This window comes from Meriones unguiculatus, chromosome 14 (genome assembly GCF_030254825.1).
Source record: "Meriones unguiculatus strain TT.TT164.6M chromosome 14, Bangor_MerUng_6.1, whole genome shotgun sequence".
Taxonomy (NCBI): domain Eukaryota; kingdom Metazoa; phylum Chordata; class Mammalia; order Rodentia; family Muridae; genus Meriones; species Meriones unguiculatus.
Genome location: NC_083361.1, coordinates 54,650,457 through 54,668,062, shown reverse-complemented (window position 1 = coordinate 54,668,062; position 17,606 = coordinate 54,650,457). Strand labels below are relative to the sequence as shown.

The 17,606-nt window shown below is 47.3% G+C and overlaps 1 protein-coding gene across 1 annotated transcript in view; it reads right to left on the bottom strand.

Moving 5' to 3' along the window:
• Nucleotides 1-9,784, bottom strand: part of Chsy1 (chondroitin sulfate synthase 1) — a 51,794-nt gene extending 42,010 nt beyond the window's left edge. The window contains exon 1 of the mRNA XM_021633277.2: nt 9,078-9,784. Within this exon, the coding sequence (XP_021488952.1) occupies nt 9,078-9,394 (317 nt within the window). The 5' untranslated portion in view covers nt 9,395-9,784. The remainder of the gene's footprint in view (nt 1-9,077) is intronic.
• Nucleotides 9,785-17,606: the final 7,822 nt, after the last annotated feature.

The window sequence follows — 17,606 nt, the reverse complement described above, 5'->3', positions numbered from 1 at the left end:
CAGGAAGGCAAAATGTCTTGTAGAATTGATGGACACTAGGAATTAAACGTATATAACCCTTTCTGTTAGAGAAAGGATTTAAAGTCATGTAACCAAAATGCACACACGAGGAGAAAAGTAAACAAGAAAACAATGTTACAGAGAGAGAAGGGGTAGGGTAAGCCAGAGCAAAACAAGAAGGACAAAATCTTGGTGAATGAAGGGTGCTCTGCCCTGCTCTGTGCCAGGGCAAACTGGGACAACTAGAGCACTCTCAGGAGGTACACCTCAAACTGGAACAAACCCGTGTGCAGACCTGAGACCAGAGTGTCACCCACGTGTGCTAACAGTGGCCCACTTTCCTATAAGCTGTCTAGCAGACAAAAAAGAGAAATCACAAAACTGTCCTGTTGCTCAGCGTTAAGTGTCAAAGCTCCTCAGACACCAAGTCCTCGCAGGACATCCTCCTCCAGGCTCACTAAGGGAAGCTGGGTAAAAGCACCCTTGTGGGTGGGATGGGGCAAGGCAGCAGTCTTAATTCATCCTCTCCTCTCACAAAGTGTAGGGAATAAAGAGCTGTTCTCCACTGTCAGAGCAGCTCAGGGACCTGTGAAGACTCAGCTGATTCCCAAGGCAGAACACATCGCTAACTGACAAGGGCTGTTCGCCTACAATATAGAAACCCTACTTTAAATGTCCTTAGCCTCCCTATAAGTACATGGTTTCTGAGTATATAGTTTCCTCTTTCTGAGTTAACTGACTCACTGTCCTTAAGACATGAGTAATCTCACACTGTTACGGGAATGGGTGAAAATTATAACAGAGAATGGTGTGGAAATTATTTTAAAAGGTTAAATTATACTCTTTGCTGCTGATCCTTAAACACAGAATTACTGGGAAAGCAGGTATAAAAGAGTGTTTTTGCTCAGCAAAGTGATACATTACAATCCAAGCACTTGGGGGCTGAGGCAGGAAGATACCCAGTTTTCTATATTATACACTGAAACCTTGTCTACACAGGGGGAGGGGAAGCCCTTGTCACCTCAGTTGAGCTGCTGCCAGGGTGGATTATAACTTCCCACTTCAACAATGGTCTGGACAGTTTTCCAGAAGGCATTCCCAACTACTAGGAGCCAGCCCTGAGGCCAGGCTCACAACCAGCAATGAAAACACTCACCAAGAGACAACACACCTTTTTTGAAGCTTAAGAATTAAGATACAGAGTATAACAACAGGTGTGTTGTGGCCTACTGAAGTCTCCAGATGAACACCTTAGAGCTCTCTGAACAACTTCTAGACTGCAGCAATATTCTCAAAGCTCTCGTACTTTCCTGAGCTACAGTTCTCATTAGCTCCAAACAAGTGGGTTTTTTTTTTTTATTTCTTTTGCTAGGGAAGAGGGAATATATATAAACAAAACGTAAGTTTTCAAATCTTAGGGAAAAATTAGATCAGAGAAATTATGCAAATGATAAAATCACCCTGAGCTTCCTCTTGTCAGTCAGTGTGCTGGTGCTGTGAGCTGGTGTTTTGGCCAGCTGCTACCAGCCACCCTTTACTCAACAACCACAGGCCGCTTTACAGACACTCACTCCTACCAGGTGGAGGGCTCTGTGAAGTGTCATTATCCACAGGAAACTGAGGCTATCACAGGAAACTCAGGGCCAGTAAGGACAGAATGAGCTGAACCAACAGGTGCCTCTGTGGCCTCCACAGGCCTATCTTCTCAGCAGCACTTGCTTGCAGGTTATCGCCTTTTATTTCACAGTGGGGACTGGAGCGCTGATAAGACCCAGGAAACAGTCCTCTCAGATAAGGGGAGTAGCCGCACACACACTGCAACCACTCCACCTCCCTTTGTCTACCTGGCTTGGCAACATAAAAACTCCTTCAGCGTGTGACTGGGTTTACTAAGCCAAAAAAACTTGATCCAAACCCTCTTGGGAGAAGTTGTTTACTAGCCAATGTCCACTTACCTGTGGACATTACCATCAGGAACAAACTCAATAAGGCTTCACAATCAGCCTCCCAACAGCAGACCATCCACTGAACTTCCACATACAGATCCTATCAACTACTCTCATGCTGAAATACCACCAGCTCCAAAAAAAGTTCCTGAGCCCAACACATGTCAGGTCCAAAGGAAACTACAAGTTCCCAAGCTCTAAAAGGCAATCCAAATATTCAGAAATGGGCTCAACCTGGACTGTAGGAGGATTTCTGGTGGTTAAAGGCCAGCATTCCCCAGGAATTCCCTCTACCAAAAGGAGTCATGTCCCTTACTTCTGCCCAAGGGACAAATGGTCACCTGTGGTGCCTATTAATGCATCATAGCTTATGCTAGCCTCCAGGCTATCAAGTCCCCTACACATTCCAAAGTCCACCTAGGGTCCCAGCCCTTCTCACCTTCCCTGATACCCTGAACTCCCTCCAGCTCACAGGCTTCCCTCCCCCTAGTTACTCATCCGCTATAACCCTGGCTGCTTTCTTTTGATCATTCCCCTTCACTTCAATCTCTGATTTGCTCCTGCTTCTCTCGCTATGTTTTCTGTCCTTTATCCCCTGCTATTCTCCCTCTCCTGAAGATAGCCCTGGCCAGGTACAGTCTACTGACCATGTTCAATCTACTTTCTTTTTCTGCTCTGAACTCTTCCAGATGCCTCTGGCTGTTCTCTCTAACACATCTGCAATAAAAACCTTCCCCTTAACTATACTATGGAGCGTTAGTTTATACAGCACACAGGTGCCTTCCTTTAGCCAGGCCCTCCATGTCCTTGCTGTCACTTTCCCATCCACAGCTCACAGCCCAACTCCAAGGAACTATACTTTCTCATAACCCACAACTGCCATTTGCTGCTACTTCATGACTGCAAAAACCTGCTATTGTCTCTGTCTCCAAGAACTCCTATTCATTCTTCAAGGCTGAGAAGGAAAGAAAGGATGGGTGTATGGGTGAGATTGCCCTTGCTTGATGTCTTTCCTTTGGCACAAAGCGTGAGTGAGCCCTTCTCAATCAACACTGCCTTCAATTCTTCATCTAGATTAGGCTCTGTGGGGGCTGAAGCCCAGTAATAGTGATCTTCCAATGACTAACTTAAGTAATGGGCAGGGGAAAATGGGACTGCTAGTACAACAAGAACATATATGTGACTTTTTGCTGACAACCACACCAATCCTAGAGTACTGACAGCACAGAACCCTCAAACTATGACAGCTAAAACTACACTCACTTCAGAACCATATCTTTCACCAGTCTTCTTCTACAGGTAATTCATAACTAGAAATTGGATGTGCTGCAAAGTATACTTAAAAGTTGATTTATTTGATTTTACATGTAAACACCTTCCAACTTAATACTTGCCAAACTAAGCTATATGGAAGAGAGCAGCTGAACTGTTTCAAGATAAGCATAGTTTACTTAGCTCAAGAAATAAGGAAATTACTGATACATCATGGAGAAACTCATTAAGGCTGGCAAGAGAAACAGTCTAGCTTAACGCAAAGCATTAGGAAGGGTCATTAACTGATTAAGAGTCCTATAAAAGCTGGTGCTTCCCGCCTTTTCTTCCCACACCCTCTACACACTAATGCTAATCACTCTTGGACAGAAACAGGCAACTAATCACATCTTCAGAGGAAGTAAACAAAGCAAGTAAAGAAAAAACTGTTCCCCATGTGTAGGCCAGGGGCGGTAAGATCCCCTTAATAGTAACTGTGAGGTGTTAGGTTAGCTCAGTGTTTTTTTTTTTTCAGTGTGTGTGCTGGAAGAAACTGGAAAACAGACTTAGGCATTGTCTTCAAGAATGCTGTCCACTTCTGAAATGGTTTCTCACTGGCCTGGAACTTAGCACTTAGGCAAGGATGGCTGTCCTGTAAGTGCCAGGAATCCTATACAGTGCTCTAGCATGCTTTCCCCCTTTTCTTGGTACTTAAGTGCCAGGCTAGAACTCAGGTCCTTGTACCTTGCAAGCTCTTTTCTCACTGGCCTATTACCCCAGCTGAAGCTCAGCATTCTAAACATTAAAAACAGATGGAAAAAGAAAAAAAAAAAAGAAGAGCTGAGTATGCCAGCAAACAGGCCTGTGATCTCAGGACTCGAGTCTGAGGCAGGAGAATGTCCACATGAAGTTCATCCTCAGCTACTTAGCAAGATTTTTTTTTTCTTTTTAAAGACATTAAACTGTATGAGCACAGATGCCCTGGAGATTGGAGCTGAAGCAGCTATGGGCCACCTGATCTGGCTTGGACTGTCTTCCTTCTCAGAGCAGAAAAAGAAATGTTTCCTTTAAAAATCCCCCCAGAGGATTAGCCTGGTGACAAAGGCTGCAATCCTAGCTGCCTGGAAGCTAAGGCAAGTTCAAGGACAGCTGAAACAACTTGGTGGGATCCTGCCTCATTTGAAAATTAAAAAGGGATGAGGGTGTAGTACAGTGATAAAGCATTTATCTAGTGTGCTCAAAAGAACTTTCGCAGGACAATAACTTTTGAACTTAAGGAAGAAAATCTAAAATCAGAAGCAGGAAGTAGTGACTTCTGCTTGCAAAACCAGCACTCATGGGGGGTTGAGAGGCATGAGGATTCCTAATAATTCAAGGCCAGAACAAATCTGGGCCTGGCGAGGCCTCAGGAGACAGATGCACCAACCAAGGAGAGGACCCAGGGCCCCTGCTCAGATGTAGCTGATGGGTAGTTCAGTCTCCACGTAGGCCACCTAGTAAAGGGCCCAGGGGATGTCTCTGACACGATCTCTGTTTCCTGCTCTTTGTTCACTTCCCCCAGGTTAGGACTTGCCAGGCCACAGAGGAAGAGGAGACAGGCAGTCCTGAAGAGACTTCATAGTCTGGGGTCAGTTGGTAAGGAGGGCTCCCCCTTTCTCAGGGCTAAGGGACAGGGTTGGGGAGAAGAGGGAGGAAGGGAGGACAGACCAGGAAGAAATGAGGGAGGGGGCTACGATAGGGATATAAAATGAATAAATTAATTAAAAAAAACAAGACAATTACTGAAAAAGAAAAAAAAAATTAAGGCCAGCCTATACAAAAAACAAAACAAATACAGGGCTGAAGAGATGAGCACTCACTGGCTGCTCTTCCAGAAGACCCAGGTTTGGTTCCCAGAACCTACATGGTAGTTTACAACCATTTATAATTCCAGTCTCAGGGAATCTGGGGCCCTCTTCTGGGCCCCTTGGGTACCAGGAACACAAATGGTACACAGGCATACATGCAGGAAAAACAATGATGATGGTGGTGGTGGTGACAGGCAGAATTATTTGACCTTTCTTTCTTTGCATCTCTATATTTTTTAAAAACCAAGAAAATACGAACTACAGCTATTAACTCGAGACACCTCATCAACCTGTTGCTAATTAGCACAAAAAATTACATGTGATTCCATGATATTTTAAAGTAAAAATATATAAAAGACAAGTAACTTTGCAGATGGGTCTACGTGAATTATTTTCTACATTTATTTATAGAATCTCAGCTACCCATCTCCTTTCAAAGCCTCAAGTGGCTTTTCCACTAAATTAGACTGTAATTCCATAAGTCTGAACAGTCAGACCCAGTTCCTTCTTTTATGGCCTTCTTGGGGTCCTTTCCAAACTGGCTTCTGCCTTTCAGCATCCAGCTTTCCCTTTGCCAATCTGTTTATCATTGATAGTCACACAACCAGTCTCTTACTACCTGACCCAAGTGGTACAAATGTCCCCTTTCTCTAAGGCCCTCACCACCAGCTAATACAGACAGGGCGCCACTGCCCAGCCCCCGTTCCGTTCTCTCCACCATGGCCATCACTAGCCCAAAGCCCTTTTCATACAATAGCAGAACAAGTATCTGTCTTGATGTGCCCTCAGACTCAGGTTCTGGATCCACAATGCCCATGCAGCCTGCCTGTTTTACAAAGGCTGAACTGTACCTAAGTGCACCCAAATCTGTGAGTCAGGAGCACTCCTGAGAGCTTAACAGCTAGGCAGCTACATAACAAGAGTTGGCTCAGGCTGGACTCTATCTGCTACACTTTGAGTTTCATTTCGTCTACTTTCAGAACTGCTTTGTTTGCTATGAGTCGCCACTGCCTGCTGTCTCTTGGTGAGGCCTAGCCTCAGTTCAGGTGTACAAGAGGCCTGACGGGGCTGTTCAACCGCTGAAGCATTACATTACAGTAACTCAGGTCCAGACAAGATTACCTTCCTAGATTTTTCGAGGGCTTCTTAGCTCCCTCCTGGATCTCAGTCCCTGGAAGGAAAAGGTTCCTAGTTACTAGCCCCAAACTATAAATTCTGACATTTTCAATCTTATATCACAATGCCCTTTGAAAGTGTTGGCATCTCCTTCATCTATAAACCAAACAATAGTTTTGTTAACTTGGAGGACAATGATGATGTGAGAACAAACCAAGTAAGTTTTTGTCTTTTAAAGACACAGTATCATGAAGCCAGGCTGGCCTTGAACTTCTAACCTGCCTCCACCTCTTCAACGCCGGGAGTTTTTCATATGAAGACCGAGCCAGGTGTGGTGGCATATGCCTGCAACTCCCATCACTAGGAGGCTAAGGCTGGAAGATTCAGTTTAAGTTAGATCTGGTCTAAACAGCAAAACAAATAAAAGTTTACTTTTAGGAGAAATGTAACACTGAGCACACCCAGTTCCAAACTCAGCCTCCCTTTTGTGCTATAAGAATCAAGAATCAAGCACTTTCACACAGTAATGTGCATGGCCGGTCCAACTTAAGAGCTCAATGTGGATTTCTGGCCCAGGCTTCAAAAAAACCAGTAAACCATAATAATAACTTACGACACCATAAACCCCCCCCCTCCCAATTCAGGCCTTCCCTGAAAAGTTCTCTAAGGCTAGCTAATCTAATTACAGGGCTGACAGGCAGAGAGGCAGGGACCCTGACTAGCCAGGGCCAGCCCTTCATGTGCTCTGCTTTTTCAGATCACAGATAAAGAGTAAATCAGAACACAGAAGAAATGACTGGTGGATTCAGTGTTTCCTGGAAAAGATTCCCTCTTTGTTAGAAAAAAAACCCAGAAAGCATTTCTACTTCCCCCCTGCCTAAAAGAAAATAGACCATGAGAAATCTTAACATTAAAGAGGCCAAAGGACACCATATACTGAACTTTAAGATGGGCTTTGGGAAACCATGGCCGTTTATAAAACAGTAGCCCTAGTGTACACTATACCTTCTTGATATTTCTTGCATGATGATCCCTATTGATTTGTGTATGCTGGTCTCATAAGTGTGAAAACGTATGTGGAGGGTAAGAAATCATATAACCTATCTGAACAAACTACTCTGGTAATTGTCTCTAGAGTTGCGATTTTGTGTGACCTGTCACTAGATTGCAATTTCGTGGGTTTATTTTCAAAAACATAAAGCAAACAATTTAATGGGTTCTTCCTCAATTTAATTTTATCACTGAAAGGACATTTATTTTATTTACATGTATTTACCTATTCTGTGTATGCTGTGTGGCAGTGCAAATGTAACTCATGGCACAGGTGTGAAAGTCAAGAGGACAATTTGAGAGGGAGGACTGGCTCTCACCTTCTGTCATGTGGGATCTTTCTGGGGACCAAACTCAGGTTGTCAGGTGTAGATAGCAGCAATCACCTTACCTACTGAGCCACCTGGAGGGAGGAGAAGGGGTCCTTTCTCATTTTCTTTTTTTTGTTGTTTTTTTTTTTTTTTTTTTTTTTTTGAGAAGGGTCTCACTGTTAATCATGTCTGGCCTGGAAGTCAGATATCCACCTGCTCTGCCTCCTAGGATTAAAGACATGTGCCACTACATCTGGACCTAAATTTCCGACAAAGATGTTAAGTCACAGAACATCTGGGAGGGTCCTCTGACCTGCTGGTTCTCAGACTACCCCACAGACACGACTACCTTCTCTCAGCTTCTTTAAGCCAGCCTCTTGATTTAGCAGCAGGAGAGGTGGGCAGCCATTCAGAGGAGTCACTCTGCGGTGCCTTTTCACCTTTTTTTTTTTCTTTCTCAATCCGCACTTGTCTTAAAGGAGAGCTCCGGTTACGCTTGTTCTCTTACACCATCTGCTGCCTGAAAACTTAGACCAGAAGCTGGACTTAAAAGCCAGATCTAAAAGCACTGCTTATAAAGGTAGAGCAAACGGCAACCAGGGCAGCCTTGAGCAAAAAACTCAGCCCCAGAACATCCGTGCTCTGTAACCATTCCTGTCACTGATTCCATGCCTGGAAAAACTCCAACCTTCACCCATACAGTAAAGGTTTCTGTACTCCACACGCACACACATTTCCACCAAGTCCCTTCACTTGGGTCTACAACCCCTCTACTATTTCAGATTCACTGCAATGCAAAAACAGTTCTAACCATCCCCCGTTCCAAAACCATCTCCCTTCTAAAGGCGGCTTTCCAAAGGCGGCTTTTTAAAGGCGGCTAATCCCTTTGTTAATCCTGAACATGACCACAGCCACTTCCAGGACTCATTTAGCTACTGGGGCCCAGTTACTTCCTAACACGCATACACCTCTGTAACTGGGCTAGGGAACCCCAGACTGCAGTCCTGCACTGACCCGCTCTATCACACAAGCTGGTTTTCCTCCAGGTTCTTTCCCTCTAACAAACCAGAGTGGTCAAAAGCGGAGTGAGCACGCTCACTGAAAGGAGTGGCTGTGGAAACCTTAAAGTACGGTACGGAGGAGTCCTAGCCAGGTTAATTGAGGAGGGCTCTCCTAAATTGAAAGGACAAAGCGCCTATTTTAGAGACTCAAATTATAACCTCTGCCTCCACTATCGCAAGCACAACACTGAATTTCCCACCACCTTATGGGGGACACTCGTGCCTTTCAACAAAGGAAATCTCCGACACAGAACGCTTACGTGTCTGGATGAGGAGCAGGGCGAAAGGCACACCCCGAGAAGCCAGCCTCCTCCACCTATTCCCAAAACCTTGCCCTTGGGCGCTGTTCTCACCACCCTTGTCCTAACCCCTGCTGTCTTCGCCCGGTGTGGCCGGCAGCTTACCACCGAAGCCTCCGGAGAACCCGGTAAGGCCGCCCCGCCCGCCGGGATGCTGGATGCAGGAGACGGGTGTCCACGACAAAAAGGGGCTCACCTGTAGGCGGCCACGGCGCGGGTCTGCAGGTACTTCTGGGCGGTCATGACTCCCACGAAGAGAAAGTTCCTATCGCGCTGGACGCCCTCCGCGGCCGAGCCGTGCGGCCAGAGCGGCGCCCCGCGCGCGTCGCCCCGCGCCCCGCCGGGCTGCGCCGCCGCCTGCCCCGGCCGGCATCCCTCCGGACTGGGGCGCCGCCGCGGGCCCACTCGCTTCAGCTCCGAGGCGCGGGGCAGGACGAGCCGCGAGGCCAGCACGAAGCCCAGCACGAGCCCGAGCAGCATGCTGAGCCAGGCGCGCCGGCTGCGCGCGGCCATGCCCGCGCCCCTCCGCCCGCCGGGCCGCCCGTCCCCCGCCGCAGGCTCCGCGCGCCCTCGGCCCGCCGCCCCCGCCCGCGGAGGCCGGCCCACCCTAGCGCCGCCAGGCCCGGCCCGGGCAGCGCCGCGGCCGCCGCGGGCCCGCCGCGCCCATCGCGGCCCCCGAGCCGCCCGCAGGCCCCGCGCCGGCGCTTTGTTCCGCGCGCCCGCCCGCCCCGCCGCGGCCTGCGCCTTTAAGAGGGGACCATGCCCCGCGCGCGCGGCCGGCGGCTCCGGCGCGAGGCGACCGCGGCTCCCGCGGCTCCTGCGGCTCGCGTCCCCCGGCTGGCTCGGCTCGCCTCGTGCTGCGCCCGCCCTCTCGGTGCCCTGCGCCGCCGCCGCCGCCGCTGCACATCCTCCGGCTTAGCGCGCCATTGCAAAGGAGCCCCTCACGTCACGCACCGCGCGTTATGAAGCGGCCCGCCGGCGGCGCGCCGTGGCCCCTCTCGGGATCCGTCCGCGCCTCGTGATTGGCGCAAAAGTGAATGGGGGGCAGTTCACGTGGCCAAAGTTTAACCCAAAAAAAAAAAAAAAAAAAAAAAAAGCGCCCGCCCCGCAGTCTGCGGCCGGGCTGACGGGGCGTGGGTGAGCCGGAGCGGGCGGGCGCGACGCCGGCTCCCGGGGCCCGTTAGCCGCGGCCACGCCCCCGGCCGGCCGCCTCGCTCCGCACGTGGACCGAGTCGAGCGGCTCCCCCGACGCCCCCGAACCGCCACGCCCTTCCCTCCCCGGGCCGACCTCCCGGCTTGGCGGCCGGTGCGGCCGTGTCCACACTGCAGCAGCTTTGTCCTTGCCGTCCCGCCGCGGCCCGAGCTGAGGCGAGCACAAGCCCCGGGTCACCTCGGAACGCTCTCGGGCTTGCGGGCTGGGAGCAAAGCGTGCGTTCACTGAGTAGCTGTGGCTGGCCTCGAACTCGGGACTCGCTTGTCTCTGCCCCTTAAGGGCTGGACTTAAAAGGCGAGCGAGCGTCACCGAGCCCCCGTGTAGTGGATCTTGAAGACACGGTGGGTGAATGTACACTAGGTGATAAACACCTGTATTTAGTCCCCGTGCGCAGGGAACTGGTTAGTAGCCCTCACCCGAATCCGCCAGTATTTTTAAGAGCGGATTTATAAAACAGTTATGGATTGTGTCCGAGGTATGTACGTGCGGTTCCTCAGGAACCATACGCTTTTTTTTTTTTTTTTTTTTTTGGAAACAGGATCTTTCACTGTCTTGGAGGTCGCCAAGTAGGCTAGGCTCACCGAAAGCATTTGTGAGTTGAGTATCAATTTCCCCTATGCTTGCTTGGTCTTAACTTTTATACATTTTGTAAAACAAACCAACCCTGCAACTAGGGTACCCACACCACATATGTTTAGAATACCGATTTTATTTCTTAGTCGCTAAAGTTGGGGTTAATAACAGCAAAGTAGCCACCTGAATCTGAGAGTTTCTTTGAGACAGAGGCTAAAAGAGGCCTGGTAGGCCAGGAGCTAGCTGAAGGTGATCCTCTTCTGGATGCAGCTGGAGTGGCCTGAATTCCAGGCCTGTGTGCCACCACCCCTGTTTAGAGAGTGGCGGGAATCAAATCATGCCTCTCTGGTGTACTAAGCCAGTACTACCCTCTGAACCATGGCTCCAGAGCCTGAGACGTTCTCATTTAATCAGACTAAAAGAAGACAAGAAGCAGGCCTGCTTGTGGGGAGGGGAATTTTTTTCTTCTTTATGATTAATAGATCAAAAACCAAATATTCCAGTTTTAACAGCAAAGCTGTGTGAGGCCCAGGTCCTCTCTGCCACTGAATGGTGGTTACTCCTGTTATTTCTTTGAATAGAACCACTTTCTTTGACACTGATTTATTTCAGAAATAGTTCATCACCTACCTCCCCAGACTCCCTCTGTAAGAGATGGGCCACATCTAAGGATAAAATATTCATTATGCAGTGAAGACAGGATTCCAGCAGTGGTCTCTGAGAAATAGAGAACACACAGCCATGAATTATAGGCTGGGAAACTATAGAGAAAGGTTCCAGTAAGACTATAAACCACAAACACCAAGAAATCACCAGAGTCCCCAAATTCAGCAGCTTCTCCATAATTCACACTGATTTACATAAAGCATAAATCTGGCAAGACCCAGATGTCCAAGTCTGTGACATAGTCAATGCCTTCAGTATCTTCTAGCCTGCTTTAGACATGTCTGCATTTTCTAAACTTAAGTCCAATGAAAAGACAGAAATGTGTGATGGGAATATGCTGAGAAAGTTGAACATCTTGTTCCCAGTTCCCCGCTTCCTGGAAGTCCCTCAGTTACCAAGTCAACAACCTCACCTCACCTACTGATGAATAGAGAAACTATGAGCTAATGTTGCTCTTTGGAGACTTAAAATTATTACATTTATTTAGTGTGTATCTGTGCTTGTTCATGATCATGCTATGATACACACATGGAGGTCAGAGGACAACTTTTCAGGAGTTGGTTCTCTCTACTGTTACACTTAAGTCATCAGGCTTGGTGGCAAGCACCTTTACCTGCCCCTTCTTGTAGATGTTGGATGGGAAACATCCCAGCTGAGCTGGATGCATGTTCAGCCTGGAATGGGCTCTGCCTTCTACACTGGGTCCTACTTGGCCAACCTCAGGGTCTCAGGATCCGACCGTCCCTTGTTTCTATGTGGGTCTCTCTGTTGGAAGACACAAAGGTAGTAGCACTTCAAGAGTGGTGTTTCAAAATTTATTCAGAAGTGGCAGATCACCTACTTTTCCGTTGCAATTCTTTCTGACATAATTAAAACTGATCTCTGCCTACATTACATTTTCTCACAAATTGCAGCTTTATTCTCTCACACATTACTTTTTTTTTCTGCTGCTAATGCATTGATTGCCTATTTATAACAGGTATAACATTTCGTATGATTTGCTTCAGTTTCTTGGAAACCTCTGGTAAATACCTAAATTGTTTGCTGGCAGCATGCCTCAGACTACTGACAGAGTTCCATGTACGAGCTTCTTTAAAGACACAGCAACTAGGCTGAAGCCTCAAACAGAGAGCCCTGGAAAAAGGAGTCATCTTTAAAAAAACAAAACAAAACAAAACAAAAACAAAAACAAAACAACAACAACAACAAAAAAACGTTCAGAAAGGCCTCTTTCAACAGGTTCTATTTGCTGCCTACAAAGAACAACTGCAATGGCTGTTCTGCTATTGCCACTTAACATCAACAACCCCGTGAGAGTTTGCCTCATTGATAATTCTACTACTACTGTGCAACCAAGATCCTTGTTGACTTATTAATTTTTCTTACAAGGAATGGCAGCACACACTTACTTACTTACTTGAGAGGCTGAGGCAGGAGGATTGTCAGTTCAAAGCCTGGGATAGTTGGTGGGATGCTGTTTCAAATTTAAATAAGAAAAGGGAAAAAGAAAGAGGGGGAGGGAGGAAGGGTTGTGGGTAGCTGAGTGGTACAGTGTTTGCCTGTTACACACAGGGCCTTGGGTTCAATTCCCAATAGTCCCTGTTGTATTGTTTTGTTTTTCTCAATATTTCCCTCTATTTAGAGCATTTCTAGTCTGAGGCAGGAAGTGACAATCAACTGTCGATTATGTTACAGCTTCCAGACAGTTGTGGATCCAACGTTTGATGTCTAGAATGTCCTTAGTGCTGCATTAGTTGGGGTTCTCTAGAGGAAGAAAATGAATAGAATCTATATGTGTTAAAGGGGGATTTATTATCGTCCCTTACAGGCTGTGGTCCAGCTAATCCAACAATGGCTGCCTCCCAAAGACGGTCCAAGAATCTGGTAGCTGTTGTTCGAATGAGGCTAGGTGTCTTAGTTGGTCTTTGGTCTGTGTTGGAGTCTCAGAGAAGTAGGTTCTAGTGTCAGGAAAGGAATGCCTTAGCAGAAAGGTAGATGAATTTGACATAAAGAGCAAGGGCAAGCAGGCAAACAGCAAAAGCTCTCTCCTTCTATGTGGGCTACTATCAAAAGGTGTGGTCTAGATTTAGGGTGGCTCTTCCCACCTCAAAGGATCCAATCAAGAAAATCTCCCACAGCTGTTCCCTGCCTCCTTAGTCAAGCTGACCACCAAGATTAGCCATCACAAATACCTTATGCATCCTTGGTCTACTTGTGAGTTCTGTATACAGTTTTTGTGAGACGTGACGTTTCTCACTCAAGTGTGTGTGCATGAGCACACATTTATCTCAGAGACAGAGAGCTAAAAGACAACACAGCTCTGGCAGCTAGCTGGATGAGGTACAATAAGAACCAGCAAATGTTGGTGCACAGACACTCTTGGGAAATAGCCTGTTTCTTAGGGGATGCCTTCATGACAAGGGTTGCTCTGGTCAAAGGTTTAATCCTTCCATAGGAAAGAAATGTGACTAAACACTGGTTAAATGCCATTAGTCTTTAAAGTGAAGCCACAGTGTCCACAGCTGGACCATTCGTGTAACTTTTCCATCCACCAGAGGACACTCCTCACCTCAACCTCACACCCCCAGCTGGTCAGCTGGTGAACCATGCCAGCACTTGGTGAGCTGGCCCAGAGCATGGTGACCCAAAGGTTCACCACCTTCCTGCTGTCCAGGAAATAAAGACCTCCCTGAGACGTCTCAGGAATGATGGTAAGACACATTTTGCTGGGGGAAAGCCAATCATATAACTCATTTTGAGGCCAAGTTTGTCAACATCACAAATGGCAACCGCATTTATTTTTATTTATTTCATCTGTGGTGAGGGCCTGTATGCCTGTGTGAGGACACATGCGTGGGCATTAGCCCAGAGGCCTAAAGTTGATCCTGGGTGTTTTCCTCGATGACTCCCCACTTTATTTACTGAGGTAGGGTCTCTCACAGAAGCACAGTTCTCAAGTTCAACTAGTCTAGCTGGCCAGCTTGCCCCAAGGAACCTCTTTCTTTTTCTTCTCTGGGATAACAGTCAGCTGCACGTCTGCTCTGTTTTTATGTGTTTTCTCGGGATGCTAACTGGCCCTCACACTCTCATGGCAAGAACTTTATCTACCGAACCACCTCCTTGGCCTCTGCATCAACTCCTGGCCCAGCAATCCTTCTGAGAACTTGCCCTCACCCATGCCAATACGAAGCAGAGGTTATTCTCTGCCCCACTGTGTGTGAAGCTTTGCTGGGCAACCCAAATGTCCATTTATGAGACTGGATGAAAGACCTGCTGCTCTCCTTGTGATGGGCTTATGCCCTGATAGCCCATCGTAAGTTGGGGCATTTTTAAGTGGGAATGGTGTGGCATACACTAATGGGCCAAAACACTACGGCGTCACTACAGGCCCCCGTCGAAAGCTTGTCTCTAGGGATGGTGTGGCTGATGGGGCGGGGGTGCTGTGGTCCAGCCATTAGGAGAGAGGGCTGGATCACAGACGCCAGTCTAGGAAGAGAAGAAAATTCAAAGTGCAGTTTTACTGAACACATTTTACTTTTGCCCTATGGTAAAGTCAAAAATCCAGAAATCAAACTTTCTCAAGTTGGGACCATCTGTGTCCTACAGCTGTAAGACAGAGTGAAGGGCTCCGTCCACACGGAGTCAGAATTCCACGTGGTGAGAGCCACAAAACAGTAACAAGAAGACTTTCTTGGTCTTTATTACAACGCAAGAAATAAAGGTGATGACCCAGGGAGAGCTAGGAGAGTGAAAGAAGCTTGTGAGGTGCTTTTAATGTGGGTGTGGCTTTTTACTGTGTGAGGATTTCACAACAACAAAATGATCCATTCCACTCTCAATATGCTCTCAAATAGTGATAGGGTAGCCCACTAAGACACTGAATCGTCTATCTCCCAATTTATTTCATCCAAGTCTTTATCTTATGTCAGTAGAAACTGAATTTATTTCATCCCAGAGAGATGAAGCCATTAAGCGCCACAGCCGGAGAGGAGAGCTGGGTCTGGAAGCAAAAACACTTCGGCAGCTCTTGACTGGAGTAGAAACTGCGAAGCAAATTCTCATTTCAGCTTCATAGTTTGTTTATTTTTTTAACATACAACTGTATTCTCCCAGCAGGGAAACACCACTGAAAGTCTTCCTAAATCATTAAAGTTGCCTCTACAGGGTGAGCATCGCTAACTGGAAAAATCTCAAGCCCAAATGTTCCAAAATGATGCCACAAGTGAAAAAAACTTCAGATCATGAAATTTTGTTTTGTACACAAAATTATTGAACATATTACCTAAAATTGCTTTCAGGCTAAGTAAACGAAGTATATAGGAAACATAAGTGAATTTAGTCTCATGTCAAATATGTCTTATTATATACATGCAAAAGTTCAAAAACACTTTGAAATCAGAATCCCTTGCCTGTAAGCATTTTAGTGAAGCTGCTCAGCCTCCGTTTAGAGGCTCTCTCCATTTGTGTCACAGTCAGCACCTCCCTTCACTTTATCCTCAGACCATATGTAGTACTGCAGATTTATCATTTTACCTTAAACAGGTAAAAGAAACAAAACGGGCTTGCCATGGAAAGGGTTTGGGCACAAACGGCGCTGGAACTTGGAGCAACAGCGCCCTCTTCTGTTAGTCTTGTCAAAACATTTCTTTTTTTAATATGTGTGTCTATGGAGGTCAGAGGGTAACTAACAGAAGTTGGTCCTAGCTTCCACCATGTGAGTTCTGGGGCTCAAACGCAGGTTTCACAGAAAGACCCTTAACCCACTGAGCCATCTGGTCCAGCCACAATTTCTTTAATCTTCAGTCTCAGAACAGTGAGCTGGGAGTGGGGGTGCACAGTTTAATCCTAGCACTCAGGACAGTGGCAGGAGTACCTCTATGAGTTCAAGGCCAATCTGCTACATACTGAACTCCAGGACAAAAGGACTACATAGAGACACCCTATCTCAAAAGAGAATGAGAGAGAGGCAGAGAGACAGAAAGACAAAGACAGAGGGAGCCAGAGAGTAATGGTCACATGTTTCATGGTTCATGCTAGTCTGTTTCTAATTATCGTCTAATCCAGTATCTAAAGGTGATGTTCTGTTTCTGGATTTGTGATGACACTGTAAACCGAGAGAGGGAACTTTAAAAAGCTTTCAGCCAGAGTCTATCCTCTGAATCCTGAATTGAGAATTTGGGGGAGGTGAGGTTGGCTCCTTCAAGTTTAGCAATTATCCCAACACTGATTCTGATGCCCAGATTGGTATGGTACCATGGCTGGCCTCTTTAATGAGCCTCTCACCACCCCCCAATGGATACAGAAACAGCCAATGTAAGTATCTCATATGGATATAGATGCTACTGAGAAGTCTGGGTTCACAGGATATAGATGCTACTGAGAAGTCCTGGGAGCACAGGTGCCGGGTTCACAGAGGAGGGTGTCAGGGGTCTCTTGCAGCAGAATCTCAAGGCTCCAGCATTACATGGCTGCAGAAACTGGGGGGAGGGCTTTATTCCATTAATTAATTGATTGATTGATTTTACATACTGATTGAAGCCCTTCTCTTTTATCTCCTCCCAGGCCCACCCTGAACCTCTTTCCTCCCACCCCCCCTCCTTCTTCTCAGAGGAGAGCCCCCCATAGGTACCAGCTTGCCTTGGCACAGCAAGTCACAGCAGGACGAAGCAAGTCCTCTCCCACTGAGGCCAGACACGACAGTGCAGCTTTGGGAAGGGGATCCAACGACAGGCAACACAGAGAGAGCCCCTGCTCCAATTGTTAGGAGACCCACATGAAGAACAAGCTGCTCATGTGCTACATGAGAGAGTCTAAGTCCAGCCCGTGCATGCTCTTTGGTTTGGTGGTTCAGTCGCTGTGAGCCCCCATGGGTCTAGGTTAGTTGACTCTGTAGATCGTTTTGTGGTATCCTTGACCCCTCTGGTTCCCTAAATCCTTCCCTCCACTCTTCCACAGAACTCCACGAGCTCATTTTATTGCTTGGCTGTGTGTGTGTGTCTCCATCTGTTTCCATCAGCTGCTGGATGAAGCCTCACAGAAGACAGTTATGCTAGGCTTCTGTCAGCAAGCATAGAGAGTATCATAATAGTGTCAGGAGTTGGCTCTCTTCCATGGTGTGGGTCTCAAGTTGGACCAGTTATTGTCCAACTTCAGTCATTGTCCATTTCCTTAATCTCTGCTCCATCTTTATCCCTGCACATCTTGCAGGCAGGACAAATTTTGGGTCAAAGGTTTTGTGGGTGGGTCGGTGTCCCCCTGCCTCCACTGGGAGTC